Source organism: Hyaena hyaena, unplaced genomic scaffold (assembly GCF_003009895.1).
Source record: "Hyaena hyaena isolate Hyena2069 unplaced genomic scaffold, ASM300989v1 scaffold_34, whole genome shotgun sequence".
Taxonomy (NCBI): domain Eukaryota; kingdom Metazoa; phylum Chordata; class Mammalia; order Carnivora; family Hyaenidae; genus Hyaena; species Hyaena hyaena.
The window spans coordinates 1,732,691-1,751,184 of NW_024080665.1; the positions used below are offsets into that span (position 1 = coordinate 1,732,691).

The 18,494-nt window shown below is 55.1% G+C and overlaps 1 protein-coding gene across 1 annotated transcript in view; it reads right to left on the reverse strand.

Moving 5' to 3' along the window:
- Window positions 1-17,175, reverse strand: part of ARRB1 (arrestin beta 1) — a 71,871-nt gene extending 54,696 nt beyond the window's left edge. The window contains exon 1 of the mRNA XM_039228669.1: window positions 16,849-17,175. Within this exon, the coding sequence (XP_039084600.1) occupies window positions 16,849-16,868 (20 nt within the window). The 5' untranslated portion in view covers window positions 16,869-17,175. The remainder of the gene's footprint in view (window positions 1-16,848) is intronic.
- Between the last annotated feature and the right edge of the window lie 1,319 nt (window positions 17,176-18,494).

Below are 18,494 nucleotides of genomic sequence, written 5' to 3' on the forward strand. Positions count from 1 at the left end.
AAGAGAATATTATCACACCCATTTTAAAGATGAGAAAACCAAGGTGCAACAAGATTACATAACTGTCTCAAGGACACAGACATAAGCAGTAGTGCTGGTATTTGAAACCTGGCCTCATACCAAAACTTACATTCTTCTCTCCCCACCCACACTGCTCCTCCCTTCCTGAAGGGGACGCTGAAGTTGGGAGGGCCTGGGCAACCACCATTCAGCTATCTTCACCTCTCCCCACCTCTGCGCCAGGGTGGAGGACGTCGTGGGGAGCAGCGCACCCTGCTGGCCTGGTTTCCTTTCAATGCCAGAAAGGTCAGTTTGCCTGCCAGGGCCCCCGTCTTTCAGACAAAACCAGTCAGGCTGGTTACTTCCCTCCCCCCGCCCCCCCCCACCACACACACACACCTCAACCCCCCACCCCAGGAGCAGACTTGCATTCTGACCTCCCTCACAAAAAGGCCAGTTTACAGCAGTTCCTTCCCAGGGAACTGTCCTTCAGACCACCACCACCCCACCCACCCGGCAAGAGGCACAACACAGTGCAGGTGAATTTGACAGACAGCAGACTGGCTCCACCCCAATGGGAAGGGTGCCCCCTACCCCAACCCCCAACGCCCCAACCCTCCCCACCCCAGCCCTGCCCATCTCCATCCAGCTTCCACCATCATTTACTGAGCTCCCACAACAAGTCTGGGGCTATACCAGGCTGTTTTGTCTGTGGTACACTGTTTAAGCCTTCCCACAGCCTTTTCAGGTAGGTATTATGTCCATGTTGCAGATGCGGAAGACTGAGGGCAGAAGGACCTTTCCAGGCTCTTCTTTACACAGCAAGTAGGATCCACGGCTGGGCCTGTCCCAGAGCTGGCTCCCCCCAGATGACTTTCAGGCCCTGCCTCAGCAGGGCAGACTCTCACTGATGACCAGGTCCACACGTGTGGGGTGAGACTGCTCTGAGCTCACGCAGGGACGTGGCACCAACATCCTGGCACAAAGGACCACTTGGCCCGAGCAGGGGCAGATCCAGGCTTGAATGAGCTCATGGAGTTTGGAAGAGCTCTTAAAAAAAAAAAAATGAAGAAGAAGAGTACAAAAATATCTTCCTTTTGCACCTTTCACAAAACCTCCGAGCACGTGGACACAGTGCTAGGCCCTGGCAGGGGCCCTGGAGCACAAAAGGCCTGAAGCTGAAGCTGCACAGCCTCATGGTGAATCCGCCTCTGGGCTGGAGGAAGGGCCCAGAGGCGATCTGATCACCACCCGCCTTCACAAAGGCCCTGCCTCCAGCCCAACCGACAGAGGAGGCTCCGGAGGACATTCCTTCTTCTTGTCACGCGTCCTGCTGCTACCAAACCCTCCCCACAAGGTCTGTCTGTCTGTCTCCCTCTTGCCATGGTTTCAGAAGAAGCAGAGATCATCTGAGCACAGGGCCAACCCACAGAGTACATCCGGTCCCACGGACAGCGCCGCTGGCCTTCTCTGTGATCCTGGACCACACCCCCAGGAGGATGTTCTGTGCCTGGGTGGGCAGGGTCATCCCCCACCTGTGCCTGGACCCAGGCTGGCACGAACAGCCTTGCCAAGAGCCCCATCTCCAAATATTCGAAGGGTATGACACTGATTACCAACTGTTCCCACATCCCATCTGGTCCACACATCAGCTCTGGAAGGTATGCAGAACCAGTGTTATTGTTCCCATTTACAGAAAGGGACAACAGATGACACTCACTGTATGCATGCTCTGTGCTAAACATGCCGAGGGGCTCTCCACAAGCCACAACTCACAGACACTGTGGCAGGAAGGGCTGGTCCCCGGGGAACAGGTGGGGAACTGAGGCCTCGCTCAGTCTCTGGGCCAGGACCTGAGAAGGGGGCTGCAGCCCCGCTCTCCCATCCCCCAGCCCAGACCTGCGCGCAGTCTCTTCACAGTCTGGAGTGGCTAGCTTGGAAGGCACACAGACTGGAACACACTGGGCTGAGTGAGGGACGAGAGGCCTCCCGCTTCTCAAGCAGAGGAGCAGCTGGTGGCTTCTCACAGGCCTTCCTAGAAAAAGCAGATCGGCAATTGCCTTCCCCTCTCTGGATGTGTCAGAAAGAGTGCATAGGCCTTGGAACCCTGAAACCTGCTTGAAAGCAATAGCCTCAGAGACTCAGGACCTGTGTCTTCCATCCCGCTGCCATGCAGCAGAGGGCCCCATGCCCACCTCCCACCTTCCACCTGCTGGCTCTTCCAGACCCTTCCCAGGACCACCTCTCACCTGACAGGCCAGCTGCCCAGTGCTTGGTCTCGATTGCCCTAGTGCTTGGTCCTTCCTTCATGAGTCGTCCACTCCTATATCCATTCTACAAACCCTTCTGGACAATGTAGTGTAGGGTGACCAACTGTCCCCATTCACTCAGGACCAAGGAGTTTCCCAAGATGTGGGACTGACACAGTCCCAGGGAAACTGGGATAACTGATCACACTGATGTACTGTGTGCCTGGCCCTGTGCTGGCCACTGAGAACACACTGGACAAGGTCACTGTCTTCAGGAAGCTTCCAGCTGGAGAGTGGCTCTCACTCCATGAAGAGCTGAGATCAAGGCAGCTGCTCAGCACCTCACACACATTATCAACTGCAATCTTAGGAGGAGGGTATTATCATCACCATGGTATACAGAAGACAACAGAGGCTCAGAAAAGTGACCTGATGACGTGCCTAGAGTCACAGAGCTATCAGTGACATGCCAAGACTTGAACTCTGATCCGATGAGACAGATAAAGGAAAGGTCAGGCTTGTTCCAGCATGAACATTAAGAAGACAGAAAAATATAAAGATACGTTTTATTTAATCAATTTTGTAGCCCCCAGTATTTGGCATGTCCTTGAGGCTCAGAAAAATGTGTATGGAAGGAAGGGAGGGAGGGAGGGCAGGGAGAGGGGACTCAGGAAGGGAAGGAAGGGGGAGGGAGGGAGGAGATAAAGGAGACAGGAAAGGAAAGGAGGGAGGAAGGGGAGGGACTAAGGGAAGGGAGGGAGAGGGGGAGGAAGGGCAGGGAAGGAAGGGAGGGAGGCATTTGCCTGATTCAATCACCTCCAGGCCAGGAGATCCCAACCCCCAGTTCAAAATATATGTATTTCCCTTTTCATAGCCCATGTCAGCTGTTTTCTTTCAGCAGCAGGGCCAGGAAGGAAGTGAGAAGAGGGAAAGAGTGCTTCTCTTTTGGGTCAGCAGCTCAGGGCTCACTTCCTCCAGGGAATCTTAAGTGACTCACACACCCATGTAATTCTAGCCCCCACTTATTTAAGTACAACAGCCATGTGTATATGCGTGTGCGCATGTGTGTGCGTGTGCGTGCACACATGCATGTGTGATGCTTGTATTCTTGCTTCTGTTCACTTCTACAAACCTGGACCTCGCCTGGCTAGACCAGCCCTATCAGGAGCTGGAGGTCCAAGAGGTACCAGAACCCTCGTCTGCCCTCTAACACAGGAAGGTGACATGTCAGCCGCTGACCATGATGATGCAATGTGCCATCATGGAAGCCTGCAAGGTGCAAGGGAGCACGGAAGAGGGCACTGAGTGCCTGGGCAGAGAGCGCCAGGTCAAGGGAAGGCGTCGTGCCTAAGAACGCAGAAGGTGCTCCGTACAACAGATCAACTGAACTGCATTGAAGTTAGGTTCAACCTTCAAATAGAAGGGAGATATCATCAGAGGAAGAAGGTATTCCAGACACAGACCAGCTTGAACAAAGGCACAGTGTGCATAAAGTATGAAGACTATGGACGAACATCCAAAAAAAGTCAGTGCAGCCAGAGTGTTTGCTGTGTGGTGGGGAGAGCTGGGACAGCAGAACTGGAAGGAAGTTTGGCCTAGATCGCGAAAGGCCCCCAGTGCACCCCAACCCGCACCCTGCGAATGTGGACTATCCTATAGGAAATCAGGAGAAACTAGCCAGGTTTTTTTTCTTAATGTTTGTTTGCTTGTTTAGAAAAAGAGAGGTAGAGAGCCAGCAGGGGAGGGGAGAGAAAGAGAGAGAGACAGAGAGTCTCCAGCAGGCTCTGCACTGCCAGTGGGGAGCCTGACATGGGGCTCCAACTCACCAACCTGGGATAACGACCTAAGCCGAAACCAAGAGTTGGACGCTTAACTGACTGAGCCACCCAGGTGCCCCCAGGTTTTTTTTTTAATGTTTGTTTATTTTTGAGAGAGAGAGAGAGTGTGTGTGTGTATAAGCAGGGGAGGGGCAGAGAGAGAGGGAAACAGAGGATCCGAAGCAGGCTCTGCACTGAGAGCAGAAAGCCTGATGCAGGGTTCGAACTAACAAGCTTTGAGATCATTACCCAAGCTGAAGTCAGACACTTAACCGACTGAGCCACCCAGGTGCCCCAAAACTGGCCAGTTTTTAAGCCAGGGGGAAAAACAGAGTCAGATATGAATTTCAGAATAAATGGAGGGTTTGGGGGGCGTCTAGACTGAGCGAAGGGACAGCAGTCAGAAGACTAGTGTAACAGTCCAGGCCAGAAAGGGGGCTTCGCCTGGGCCAGTGGCAGTAGAATTGGGAGATGAAAGGCACTTTGGTAATAGGGGCACATAGCCATCAGCATCAGGTTGGGTGCCCTGAAGGTTAGGGTTGGAGTGTCTCTTCTCCACGGAGCTTGGCACACCCCTTCCCCCAAACACTCCAAGAGAAACTTAGGCTGATGGGAGCCAGGCTGCTGTATGGCCTGGGACAGGACTCAATCTGAGACTGAGTCATGGTTCTTTGTTTGAAAGTTCTTTTTTTTTTTAATAATTTTTTATGTTTATTTATTATTTACTTTGAGAGAAAGAGAGAGCGCACCTGCAAGAGGGGCAGAGAGAGAGAGAGGGAGAGAGAGAGAGAATCTCAAGTAGGTTTCGCAGAGCCCAGACTTGGGGCTCCATCCCACGAACTATGAGATCATGACCTGCGCCAATATCAAGAATCAGACACTTAACTGACTGAGCCAACCAGGCACCCCTGAAGGTTCACCTTACCAAAAAACTTTACCTCTATTGGGGGAGCAGGGAGTCAAAACTGACTGCAAAACAGTGAACGTCAGAGATGACCAGATGGTTTCAAGTATGCACACCCGAGTCCCTTGCTGCTGAAGTCAGCCCTCTAAATGAGAAATGAATATGTGCATATTAACCACTCCATTACGCCATGTGATCACCTGAGTCATTTTTAGGATATTAAAAAAAAATTCCCTTGCAAAGAAACAGTTCTCATTACTGAGCTTAAGCCTGCTTCCAGGTTTCTTCCACTGCCCTGGGGCAATAAAGGCCCATAATAAAACCATCCTGCTACTGTGCTAGGTGCTTTCATTAGCACAGATACAGCGAGAATGGATGGAAACTTTATGCCCAGAGGCTGAAAAGCTGCACAGACACAAAGCTATTGGCAGAGGAAAGGTGAGAAGCCCCAGCCCACTGCCTCTTCCCAACAGGACAGCCACTGGCCTCTGGCCTCCTGTGTTCCCAGGAAGAGCCCTCAGACCTGCAGCATCCGGACCTCCACCACCACCCCACAGCCCCAAAGCCTAGAGCAGTCTCTCATACACCATGGTTTCCTATTTCATGGCCACAGCTCATCTGGGAAGTCATCAGACCCTCTCTGCAGGGTTTCCTCCACTGAAGGAAAGCCTTCGCTCCAGGGGCCCTCCACCAGAATAGGCCTGGCCAGACCCTCGTTTCCAATGGTGGGTTTGCTGGACCTGGGGTCTCCTCTTAGGTCCGTCCCATTTCTTCTGTCCAGGACCCAACACTCGCTGTGATGCCAGGTGGCAGTACCTGGACGCTCACCCTAGATTTTGTGTCCTCAAGCAGTCTGCAGCCCCAGGACACCCCCAGCTGACAGCAGAGGAAGTGAGTGTCTGACGCTGTGCCTGGCACGTAGAGGGTCCTCTAGTGTCTGATGAAGGAAGTCAGTGCTGGCTGAAAAGTTCTGTCACAAATACTCCAAGACAAGCATCACCAGTGGCCCACCTCCAGCTCACTCACTATCCAAAGCCTGGTTGGTGCCCCCCGCTTCTCAGGAGCTGCCTCTGACCCTTAACCACTGGGCTTGCTCTGCCCCCAGTATACACGGATCCACATTACCCCCTTCTTACAGTGTGTTGTGATGATCTATTTCCTCTCCCCCAGAAGACAGGAACAGCGCCAGGGCTGACTTGCTTGTTTCATCCTCACACCTCAGGTGCCCGGCCTGGGGCCTGCGATGTGGCAGATACTCAGAAGGCTCTGTCCACAGGTACCTCCTTGGAAGGCACAGGGTGGTAGAAAGGGTCTAAGCCAGAGGAACCCTCACAGGGCTCTCTATCGTGAACCCCCATACCCAGGAGGGCTAGGCTCCAGGCTCTGAGAAAGGGTCTTGCTTAGGCCAGAGACAGGAGCAGAGCTGCGCCCTAAATCAGCTTCCCACCAGGAGAGACCGGTGTGGGCCAGGCGGCTTGGGGACCTACCTGCCTCTGGGCCCGGCACCCTGCTAGTGCTCAAGAAATGCTTGTGGAACTGGGGCGCCTAGGTGGCTCAGTTGAGTGTCCGACTTCGGATCAGGTCATGATCTCACGGTTCGAGCCCCACATCCGGCTCTGTGCTAACAGCTAGCTCAGAGCCTGGAGCCTGTTTCAGATTCTGTGTCTCCCTCTCTCTCCGACCCTCTCCTGCTCACACTGCATCTCTCTCTCTCAGAAATAAGTAAAACATTAAAGAAAAAAAAATTTTTAAATAAAAAAACTTTTAAAAATTAAAAAAAAAAAAGAAATGCTTGTGGAACTGAGTGGAGGAGACTGAAAAATGTGGGCTATTTGTTCTTCTGGCTGCTGAGGGGCCAGGTCCCCTCTGGGGGCACTTCGCAAGCAAATTATCTCAGGACACAGCCTGTTTCCTCTAATGAGGCTTCTCCCCTTTGCAGTTCTGCTCCCAGGAGCGTGGGAAGGTGGGGGGCAATACACAGAGCCAACCTCGGTGGCCTGCACTAAGGCAGCACACACGGGCCTCCTCCCAAAATGGGGTGGGCAGCACGCACCACCCAGCCGGGCAGGGGAGGGCCACATTGACCTCTGGGGCCCAGGAATCCTGAGCAAAGCAGCGCCTGCCTCGTCCTGGGCCCCTGTGGGGAGGAATGAAAGAAGGAGGCAGGGAGTCAGGCTGTTATGTAACCAGCTTCCTCAGAGTCAGAGCTTGTCTGTCACAGCCCAGCGCTGCAGGGAGAGGCTGGCTGAGGGGGAGGCGGCTTTCTTCCCTCCTTTGCTGTCTCTCCTCCAGACCTCAGCAGACCTCAGAGGCGGGAGCTGCTTTCCAAGCGACTCAGCTCCAACACCCGCGAGGGGTGGTGGTGTCTGAATGTGCGAGAAACAGTAGCCTGCTGGCTTCCCTGGTAGAGATCTGGCTCTGGACTCCACCGCTGCACCTGGGCACATGGGGTAAGGGAGAGAGGCTCAGACCCTCCACGAGGCCCACCCCTGTGCCTGCTTCCTCCTAGAGAATCTGACAAGAATGGGGAGGCTCACGCTGCCCCAGCACCACCCTGCTCTGCCCCTCCCTGCCCTGGGCAATCTCACTTCCCTTTGGTGACATCATCTGAACTTCTTCTCTGGCCCAGTGCAACCCCCCACCCCCGCATAGTCAGCCGTGTGCACAGTGCTGTACAGGACAGAAGGGAGGGGATGCGGGAGACAGGGGAGCAAAGGGGAGAGCTGAGACCCGCGCCTGGTCTTGAATGACAGCAACGACTTCATCGACTCCTGGCCCTCTCGGCCACAGCAACCACATGCAAAAGGTGGTATCATTACACCTATTTCACAAATGAGAGCACTGACACCCGGAAATTTAAGACCCTCATCCACAGTCATGGAGCTAGGGTGCGATATTGCTGGACAGCAAAGCTGAGTCTGTGTGACTCAACCCCAGGGCTCCACCTTTGGGGGGGGGGGCCCATCCCCATACACCTGGGGGTGCTATTTGGGAAATGCCTAAGCTGTTGAGAGACACTGGGCAGCCTTAACTGGTCACCTGCTGAGGACACCAGTCTGGGGACCACAGGACAGTCATGAGGACAGGGACAAGAGCGTGACAGAGGCCGAGGGCTTGCCCGCTGCCACCAGTAGCCTTGCCTTCTGATTAAGCTACAGGCAGGCACTCAGTCTCAGGCTGGTTGACACCCACAAACAGCCTGCCCCTTCTAGAAGATAGGGCTGCAAGTGGCCAAGCTATCAAGCACAGAGCACAGCCTGTCCTGTGTGCTCTCTTCCCCTTCTAGCTCTAGAACCAAGAAGGAAAGCACCCTAGAGTCCTCCTAGGCCAAAGCCCTTTCTCTTTCCTGCTTGACACATGGAGAAACTGAGGCCCAAAGAGGAAAAGCAGCTTATCCATGGTATCAGGGGGATGGTGAAGAAGTGGGGTCCCTGTAGCCAAGGTCAGAGCCCCTGTCCATGATTTATCTCACTTGGGTGCTGTCCCCAGAGAGCACTGTCTCTCATCTGTCTGTCTGTCTGCCTCTCTCCCTGCTCCCCTGCCTTCTCTCCCCACCTCCTGCTTTCTTTTCGCATCTCTGCTTGCAGGCCCAGTGTCTGAAGCCTCCTTCACAGCATCCCTCGCCTTCTCACACTCTTCCGAGCCTCACTCCCCCCCACCCTCTTCCTTCCTTCCACTCCTCAGGGCCAAGAAGCAATTCCTGGTTGGTTTAATTAGCTGATTATGACCACAGCCTACTGGATCCAGTGCCCAGAACCCTGTCCTCAGTAATTAGGTGGGTTCTGAGTACTTGCCCAGTGGGAAGCCAATGGGTAGATCTCTCCAGCTGCATAAAGGGCTCCTTGATCACTGGTGGGTCATCAGAAACCACGGTCCCCTCCTCAGGCCAGGCCAAACCACACTGGATGCGCTGTAGTTAGATCGAGATGTCCATCCTATAGAAACAGCCCATACTCCCCACCCCACAGTCCAGAGACCCAGGAAGGCTCAGGGAATGTCTGAGGATGGGAATGATGAACAGATCCCACACTCTGGGGGCCAGGAAGGGATGGCTCCATGGCCAGGGCACTTATTGAGGAAGTAGGATTTGGACAAGCAGTGAGAAGTGAGGATGGTATTCTAAATGGGGAAAGCAGCAGAAGCAAAATCAGGAAGGCTGGAATGAGCCACCAATCCCGGTGCCAGATAGCTCTGGTTATCAGAACGCACATTCTCCTAGCAAGGTAAAGCTGCTCATCCACTGACCTCCGCCCTTTGGGTCACAAACACACAAAGTCACTGTCAGATATTTCAAAATCCCCAAAGATGTCCCATTGTCCTCATCAACCACATTGCCCATCCCCCATCCCCCGCCACATATATCTTTTCCCAGTGAAATACCTACATTCAGCCTCCTTCACTGAACAAATATTTATGGAGCTCGGTTCCATGCCAGGTCTGCACAGGGACAACAGACACAAGGCAGGTGTCCTTGGTCTCACACAGAGGACATCACAAGTGTGTAAATAAACAGGACCCATGGGGGTGCAAGGGAGGGATCAGTGCCAAGAATGAGAGAGAGAGAGAGAGAGAGAAAGAATGGCAAAAAAAGGTCACACGGCACTTGGAAGTCAGTGAGGGCTTCCTGAAGGAGGAGGCCATATATGATCCAGGTCTTGAAGGACAGACAGGAAGGGCACCGTATAGGGTCAAATCACCACCTGTGTACAAGGGCCGATGATAAAACAGGCTTGTGCTGAGACCTTTGAGGCCTCAAGAGTGAGTCAAACAGAGTCCTTCCCTGAGGGAGCTCACAGCCTGGTGGGGAGGCAGACCCCAGGAGAAGTCATCTAAGAGCTAACCTCAAATAACACTGCCCTTGTACCAGGGGACTTGTCTCTGAGCTTTACCTGTTGTAATTCATGTAATCCTCCAGACAACCTACTGTGCAGGCACTATTACTACCCCATGTTGCAGATGAGGGTGCTACAGCAGAGAAAGGGTTAAATAATAGGGGAAGTGGAAGAGCTAGTAAGGTGCAGAGCTGGCATTTGAAACCAGGAAATCTGGTTCCTCCTAAAGCCTACCCACTATGCTAATCACTCTATGCTAATCAGATCCCGGAGTGGCTGAGGGCACAATCCACACCCACCCTGGCCCAACTCCCCTGAAGTCTCAGTCTCACTGGCCTATGACAGAGGCCTGAACTTTGCTCGATCCCCCACTTCTGGCACCCCCTGAAAGAAAGGTCACCCCCACACTCACTAGCAGAACCCAGGAAAGGGGTAATTCAAGGAGAGTTACCTCCTTCCCCGTGATGGCTGATTTGACTTCCAAGGGACGCCAAGATCCAGAGAGGGTGAATGTTGTGCCCAAGGTCACACAGCAATGATTAAGCATTTGAGCATACTTCTGGGACCGTCCTGGATGGTGCCTCCCAGCCGTCCACTTCCCACCCCTGCCCCCACCCCATGACCATTAATGGCGCCTGAAGGAGGAGGAGGATGAAGATGCTTAAACAACCAGGAGTCAGAGGCCCATGGCCACTATGGGAGAGACCTTGGGCCTCATCTAGGTCCGTACGCATCCAGTTTCTGGGCCTACGGTACACTCTGGAGAGAGAGGCTGCACCGTGTACCGCCACTGAACGCTTAGACCCTCAGCGAGGAGTATGTCTCCTGCTGGCCTGGCATCAGCCACAGCGCCCCAACTTGCTCCAGGCTCTTTAGACCAACAGATCCCTCTCCAGGTACAAGGGTGTCCCTTGGAATCAGCTGTGGTCTCAGCCAGGCCCAGCCCAGCCCTAGGCAGAGACTCGGTTGCTGTGGGGACTTCAGTCACACAGAACACCAGGACCTGTCTGGTCCAGTCCCTGGAGCCTGGCCTCATCTGGCACCAGGTCTCCTGGGAAGGAACAAGCAGTTCCTCTAAAGTGGGCTAAAGATGGGGCCAGTCCCAGAAAGGAGGAGGCGTCTCCAGAGAGATGACCCTGCCAGGGCCCCATGGGGAGGGAGGGAGGGAGCTGGCACAACAGGCTCCTTTGTTCCCCTCTCAAAAGCAGCCACCCTGTCCTGCCCCACCCCCACTGCTGTATACCCCCCTACTAGGACTCAAGCCATTCCTGGGGCAGGACCCATCCTGCACACAGGAAAGAGAGAGGATGGCTGAAACCATCCTCTTTTCTAATCCCAGGACCCACACTGGAGACATGCCCCGTTCTCAGACGCCTTCAGTCTGATGTGGGAGAAGGGCTTCCTCCTGCAGAAGCCTGTCTGATGGGGGAGAAACAGGCCTCACTCCCAGAAACCCCATTCTTTTTTTTCTTTTCGAGACAGACAGAGACAGAGCACGAGCAGGGGAGGGGCAGAGAGAGAGGGAGACGCAGAATCCGAAACAGGCTCCAGGCTCTGAGCTGTCAGCACAGAACACGATGCAGGGCTCAAACCCATGAACCTCGAGATTGTGACCTGAGCTGAAGTCCGACACTTAACCGACTGAGCCTCCCAGGCGCCCCGCAGAAAACCCATTCTGATAAGGATGGTACATCCCCTTCCCTAAGGACTTCACAACCTGATGGAGGAAACTGTCTCCCCCGCACCCCAGCTCCGTCCCCCCACCCTGGTCTAATGCGGGAAACACGGCCTTCTTCCTTAGAATTCTCTAATGGGAAAAACCTAATATTAGCCCTTAAGATGCTCCTGGGCTGAGAGCAGAGGCAAGAAGGGAGGAAGGAGTTCAATCCATTCAACAAATCCTTGCCAGGCATCTCCAATGAATCAGATCCAGAGGTGGATAATGGGCCAGCAAAGAGAAAACAGAAATAGCCCCAAACCACAAGGAGCTTACCAACTGGGGAATAAAAACACCTGGGGGTAGGAATAAACATGTGAGAGAACGCCAGGAAACTCCCCCATCCCAGCACCCAAGGCCTCCTCACCAGGGCTGCCTCCTCCCTTAGCAGCCACACCCCTCACGTGCACTCACTGTCTGCACGGTCTGTCTAGATCGCTTGGCCTTCCCCAGGACCCGCTCAGAGTGTACTTCCTCTGGGAAGGCCTCCCCGAGACCCCCAGCCTGAATCAGATGCCAGGAGCCAGTACAGAGAGCCTCCCCTGTGACCAGCTCACATTTCTGCAACGTCCCTCCCACCCTCAGCTGAGCCTGAGCCCCCAGGTTCCCACACCTCTAGTTCCCACCACCCTGAGCTCAGGGCCTCACACCCTTCCTCCAAGAGGCCCACCCCAGCTCCAAGCATGAGGAACAGCAGAGTCCTCCCCTCTGCTGTGTCCCTGTGCCTCTGGGGCCCAGCTCTGCCCTCACCACTCCACCAACAGCCCTCTCACCAAGTCACTAGCCACTGCCTTCTGGCCAATTGCCAGGAGCCTCTCCCAAGGTCTGTCCCCTCTCCCCCCTCAGACATCAGTGCTCACCAAGGCCTCAGCTGTCCCCAACTCTCCTCTCTTCACACACCATACCTCTTCCCTGCACCACTTCTAAACCCAAGACTTTCAAAGCCCCACCTCCCTCCTCCATCCCTACCCCAGGATCCTGACCCATCTATGCAGAAACTTCCCTACATCTTCCTTAACTTCCAGTCTGGCTCCCTCCCAAGTCACCCCCTCCCTGCAGGCCTCAGAGAGATAGACGGTCACTCCGAAAGCAGCGGAGGATGGCTTGGCTGAGGCCAGGGGGCCACCAACACTGGTTGTGTTGGCTCCCCCTGCCTGCTGACCTTCCACGGTCACAGCCCTGAGGTGTAACAAGCCCCCTGAACCAACGTAATGGAAAGCTTCAGCCTTGGGCAAGGATGCCCAAACTTGGAAGGAGGTGAGCTGTGGAGAAGTCTGAAGCCCAGAAGCCAGCCTAGAATCAGGGACCGGAGATGGTAAGTCAGACTCAACCCTTCCACTCCCAGCAGCCCCAGAAGCATCCCTGACCAGAGCCGCAGGACTTCCCCATCTTGCAGCCAAGAGAGGTCACACAGAGCTTAACCGCCAAGGGGGACGACAGCCAAGGTTCAGAGAGCTGGTGATTACGTGTCCCCATCACGCCCACCCTCCTCCCCTTCCAACAAAGAAAACTTCATAAACATCTGTAGGCAAGAGAATTCCATTCCATCCCATTGCCTCTCAGGAAGTCCCACCTGTTGCCTAACTGATTGTCCATGTTGCCAAGTGAGTCAGGAGGACCAGCAAGAACCAGAAGGGATGCGCAACTTTAGAGTGGAGCTGTCAGGGAGGTGCGGGAGGCCAACTGTGGGCCAGACAAGCCCTCTCCTGCATGAAAGCGCCGTGCGGCAGAGGGCTCTGTGAACAGACAGGCTGGGGTTCAGAAGCTTGTTGGCTGAATGGCAACGGACAAATTACTTCATCTCTCGTAGTCTGTTTCCTCCTCTGTAAAAGGGACTAGCAATCCCTACATCAACAGGATCATTGGGAGAACCAAGTGAGATGGTGCATGTAAGTCTCCTGACGCACACCAGACACCCCAGCAGCCGGGCTAACGGACACCACCTCCTTATTCATAGTTCTCAGCCGCCTCCTCTCCACAACCTTAGCTCAGGTCCCTCCTCCCAGGCTCCTCCTCAGCCTCCTCACGGGGTTTCCCTGCTTCTGCCATCCACCTCCTGCTACATCCCTCTGAAAGGGAAATCTGCTCCCATCCCTCCCCTCACACCCCCCTCTGAATCACAACGCACTTCAGGAGAAAACCCTCTCTCCTTAGCTTGACATTACAGGCTGTGGCTGACTAGCCGGGGTTTATCTCTTAAGGCTCACCCAGCATCGCCTGCCCAACCCGCAGGCTGTATGCGTTACTTCATGCCTCCAAGCCTTCGCACACTCTGCCCTCAGCCAGGTATGACGTCCCCAGTGCCACCACCTCAGCTTCCTCGGCCTCCTGGATGAAGTTCAGCAGCTCCAAAGCCACCTGGTTCCCAGGAAAGCTTCCCTCACCATGCCCCCTGCTGGGACTGGCGTGGGGACTCCTCCTTAGGCCTGCCATGGCACATGTCACTCTACATTATAACCGCCTGCTCTGCTCTACATCCCTTGGGGACACAGTGGGGCCATTCCTCTCTGAAGCCCCAGCCTCTGACACTCGGTCAACATTTGTTGAATGGATGTATGAAGGCTCCCAGAGCACCTTATTGGAGAAGTCATCATACCACCTGCCTGTAACTAATCTCATCCAGGCATTTGTCTCACCGCCCGCGCCTGCCTCCTTGACCCTGGGAGTTTCTAGGGGACAGTGACAGTTTCCGACTAATTCTGCTGTCACTTTCATATGGGGAGTGAGCCCAGATACAGAGATGGATGCCGTGACTCCTGATCTAGAGTACTGGATGTTTGCAGTTTCTTCTTCTAGGTCAGAGATGAAGTAGAAGCCCACGGCCTACGGAACAAAGCAAGGTATAGCCCATTACTGATTTTGCCCTTCTCTTCTGAATTACTGAGGAAACCTGTCTGAAAACGGGAGGGAGGCTTCCTGGGGCTCCGGGGAAGAGGGCAGAGGGGTTAGGGGAGAAGAGCAGGGCCACCATCCATTGAATGAAGTTTAGCCAAGCCTGGGCCCCAGGCTTCAGGCAGCACCCCTCCCCCTGCCCAGCAAATTCAATGAACTCAAAAGAGCCTTGACATTTTTTTGAGTATTGACAGCTCCAATTTACAGATAGGAAAACTAAGGTCCAGAAGGGCGAAGACAATTGTATGAGGTCCCCCAGCGAGTTGGAGGCAAGCAGAGAGTCATGAAAAAGGGCCTAACCCCAAAGATAAGGTCTCCAACAGGTACCTGGCTGCTCCTCGTGTCCCCATCCTGCTGACAACCTACGTCAGCAGGGGAGCAATGACACTCCTCAAGTCACAGAGAGGCAAACCAAGGCCCAAGAGGGGCTGAGTCACCCTGATGGCGAAGCAGAACGGGAAGAACAAAGGAGACTTTTGCTCCTAGGAGCCTTGGCTCCTAACTCTCACAGGGAGAAAAGTCTAACCTCAAAGGTGAGGAAGATCTTGGCTTTGGGGGATGTGGACATAGAAGACAGAGGCACACATCCTCCTGCTGAGGACAGAGACCCGGGTCACAGTGCTGGCCAGCCAGCTGCAAATGAGGACTAGTCATCAAGGTGAATGCAGAGAGATCCCGATCTTCTGCAGCCTCCCACCAGCCTGGGCCTCTACACACGGAGCAGTGCACCCCACCCTGACTTTCAGCCCAGGGCCCACAAAGGTCTTGGCAATGCCCAAGGGCAAGCCACAGAGAAATGGACCAAGTAGACTCCAGCCTCTGTCCTGCTTCTGATGCCTCCTGGCCTTAAGCAAGTCAGATAACCTCTAACACTCTCTTTCCTCTTCTGGAAAACAGAAAGAAGAAAATTAACCTCTTTGAAGAGCTGTCAGGAGCATGGCTTGGAAGCAGTTTCTAAATTACCTCCAAGCCTCAGTTTCTTTTTCTGAAGAATGGAAATACTTGCTGGCAGGTGGCAGTTGGTGTGAAATTGATTTGTCGTGGTAACAAAATGCAATGACCACTGGGGTCATTTCTCCCTAGCCTATTTGCTCCTTTGGGGAAGGAATCGGTCTTGCACATCTTTGATCCCCACACTACGCCTAGTACACGGCAGGCACTCAATAGATAACTATTGAAAGCAAGGAGACAGGGAGAGAGGAAAGAAGAGGGAGAAGAGAGAAAGAAAAAAATGAAAAGGGGGGATGTAGGAGGCTTAAGGGGAGAAGATGAAGGAGAAGCTTCTCCTAGGACTTCACGGAGTGGACAGAGTGGAGGGGGACAGATGGCGTGACAAACCTGAGTGCCTGATCAGGGCTAGTCTTGGTCTAGAGGGGCTGTCTTCAAGGACTGCCTTACCCCCACCTCCTCCTCCTTTTGGCTCCCAGTTTTCCATTTCAGACACAGCCTCTCCCCTTCTGAGCCAGGGCAAGCTCCTAAGAAGATAGGAACCCCTCTCTCCACCCCAGCTTAAAAGAGACCCTGGCCAGCCACCCCAGGCCTCCAGAGGTCAAAGAGACAGGAAACAGTGTGGTTAGGATGCATTTTTCCCAGGCTCCGGGGGGGGGGCTGCCACCCTGTGTGATGTGTGCGTTCCACTTCTTGCCATGTGGGGACTGGAGTGTGTGTGTCAGCGGACCCGGGGTCTGCTGGCTTGTGACCATGGGGTGCCAGCGTGTGGAGGCATTAGTCTGACGTCTCTGCGGGGGTCGGTGCTGGGACAGTCTTGCAAACACTGTGTTGAGGAGACAGGTGCCAGCACAAGTGTTCATGTCCGTGAGGGTGCGTCTCAGTAAGAGTGTTCATGACAGTGAGTGCAAGTGACAGTGTATGCGTGTATCCGTGTAGGCCCACATGCGTGTGCCAGCGTGAAGGTGTAGCACTGCTCTGTGCTGGAGTGTGACCTGTGTATGCCAACATGACTGTCAGTACAAAAATGTGTTCACAAGTGTGTGCCACTGAGTGTGTGACAGTGTGTCATTGTATGTGATCAGTGTGTGGCAGTGAATGTCAGTGTGTGTGCCAGCATGAGTGTGCCCATGGATGCGTGTGTCCGTGTGTCCATGTGAGCGTGGGTGCCATTGTGTGTCAACCTGCCCCCTTGCGTCTCTGCGTCTCCTGGCCAGTGCTGGGTGTCAGCGGCGAGTGAGTGTGTGAGTGTGTGTCCATGGCAAGAAGCCTCGAGCCAGATGGGGCGGCCCGGGTCCTCGCCTCTCGCCACCCCCGCCCACGGCCCCTGGGCCGGGCCAGCAACCCACACAGGAGACCTCGGGCACAGGAGAGCCGCTTGCCGCGGGGCCAGGCGTCGGCGCTCCCCGGGGTGACCGACAGTAACCCCCGCCTGTGCCCTCGCCCAGGTCGCCCCCACGCGCACCGGCGGGCCGCCGCCCGCACTCACCGCGTCCCTTTGTCGCCCATGGTCCGCGGCGGCTGCAGGAGGTCCGAGGCGACAGCGCCCAGGCTGGAAAATCCCCGGCCGGCAGGAGGAGCGCGGGCCAGCCGGCTCCCGGCTCCCTGCTCCGCCTCCTCCGCTCTCTCGGCCGCCGCCGCCCCCGCCCCGGGCCCGCCCGCCGCGCCGCACAGCGCCCGGGCCGCGGCCAGGGGCGTGGAACAGCGCGGGAGGGTGCGTGTGCCTGCGCGTGTGCCCGCGTGTGCGCGCCAGGGCACGGCGGCGGGCGCGTCAGGGCCCCGAGGTCGGCGTTGGGGGTCCGCACGGCCGGCCGTGTGCCCAGCTGCGTGTGTGTGGGGGGTGTGTGTGTGTGTGTGTGTGTGTGTGTGTGTGTGTGTGTTGTGGTGTACGTGAGGGCGCACGCTGGAGTGTCTATACGTGCGCGTGTGGACATGCGAGTGTGAGGTGCGTGTGCACGACAGTGTGCCGGCCGATTAGGGAATGTGTTTGTGTCATGGATCGGTATGCACGTCTTTGTTAAATTGTGTGTATGTGCAGGAGCGCTCCCCCGTGCACACCGGGGGCATCCTTTGTGTGGGGGAAGGTAGAGGCCCAGGGTCGGCCCACCCCAAGGCCAAGCTCCCTCCCCGCGGCGCTCCTGGTAGGGTGTGGATGGGGGCCTGTCTGAGACCCCGGGTGTCTGGACCGACCTTAGCCCTCTGCTCCACCCTCCCCCACCCCAACTCCCCGCCCTTCTGGAGAGATAACACCCGACAACCCAACAGGGACCGGAAGAGGGGGCCGTGGGGGCAGGAGGAGGCAGTTGTCAACACGGGGAAACTGATGAGGGTGGGAGGGGACCGAGGCCAGCAGGGGTGGTGGCGGTGGCTGCCCAGGAAGAGGAAGCTTTGAGCACAGGAGATAAGGAAGAAGCTAGAGCTGGCCTGCTGTCTGACCTTGAGGGTTAGCACAATGGAAAGGCCCCTACCAAGCTTCATGGCCTGTTATGGGTGACACTGGACACAGCCCTCCTCAAAAGGGCTCCAAACAGGGAAAGTGAGATACCAGCTTGCAGAATTGTTCACAGGTATTTGCTGGCGTCCTCTGAGTGCCTGATGCTCAGTAGGTGCCCAGTAGATGTTAGCTCATCTGTCTGCAGACTTCTTGGTGTCCTGGAAAACCTGGGCTGAGATCCTGCTTTGTCAGAGGCCTCTGCCTGCTCCATGCACAGTGGGGGAGTGTGAAGTCTTTCCCACCCCCCTCAGTGCTGCGATTTGGCTAATTGGACCCAACAGAGCCTTGATATCGGCATACTAATGGGAGGAAAGGAAACCATCATTTACTCTTCTGTGATTGTGGGTCTGTAAACATCTTCTATAATTATGCTTAGAAGCAGTTACCTATGCTGGTCATATGTAGGTGGGCAAGGATATCCCAGTATAATTACTATAATTACGTCCAGAAAGAGGGGTGGTTGAGAAGGTGTGCTGATGGACAGCCAGGGTGGCCCAGGGTCTGGGCAGTGTTAGGAATTAAGAGAATGTGGATTAGAGCCCAGGACTTTCCTCTTGGCCTTGGCCACTGGGCCTCACCCTTACTCCCACAGGGGAAGGAGAGCAAGCCACCTGCTCTTTCTCCAGGGATCTTGAAAGGGG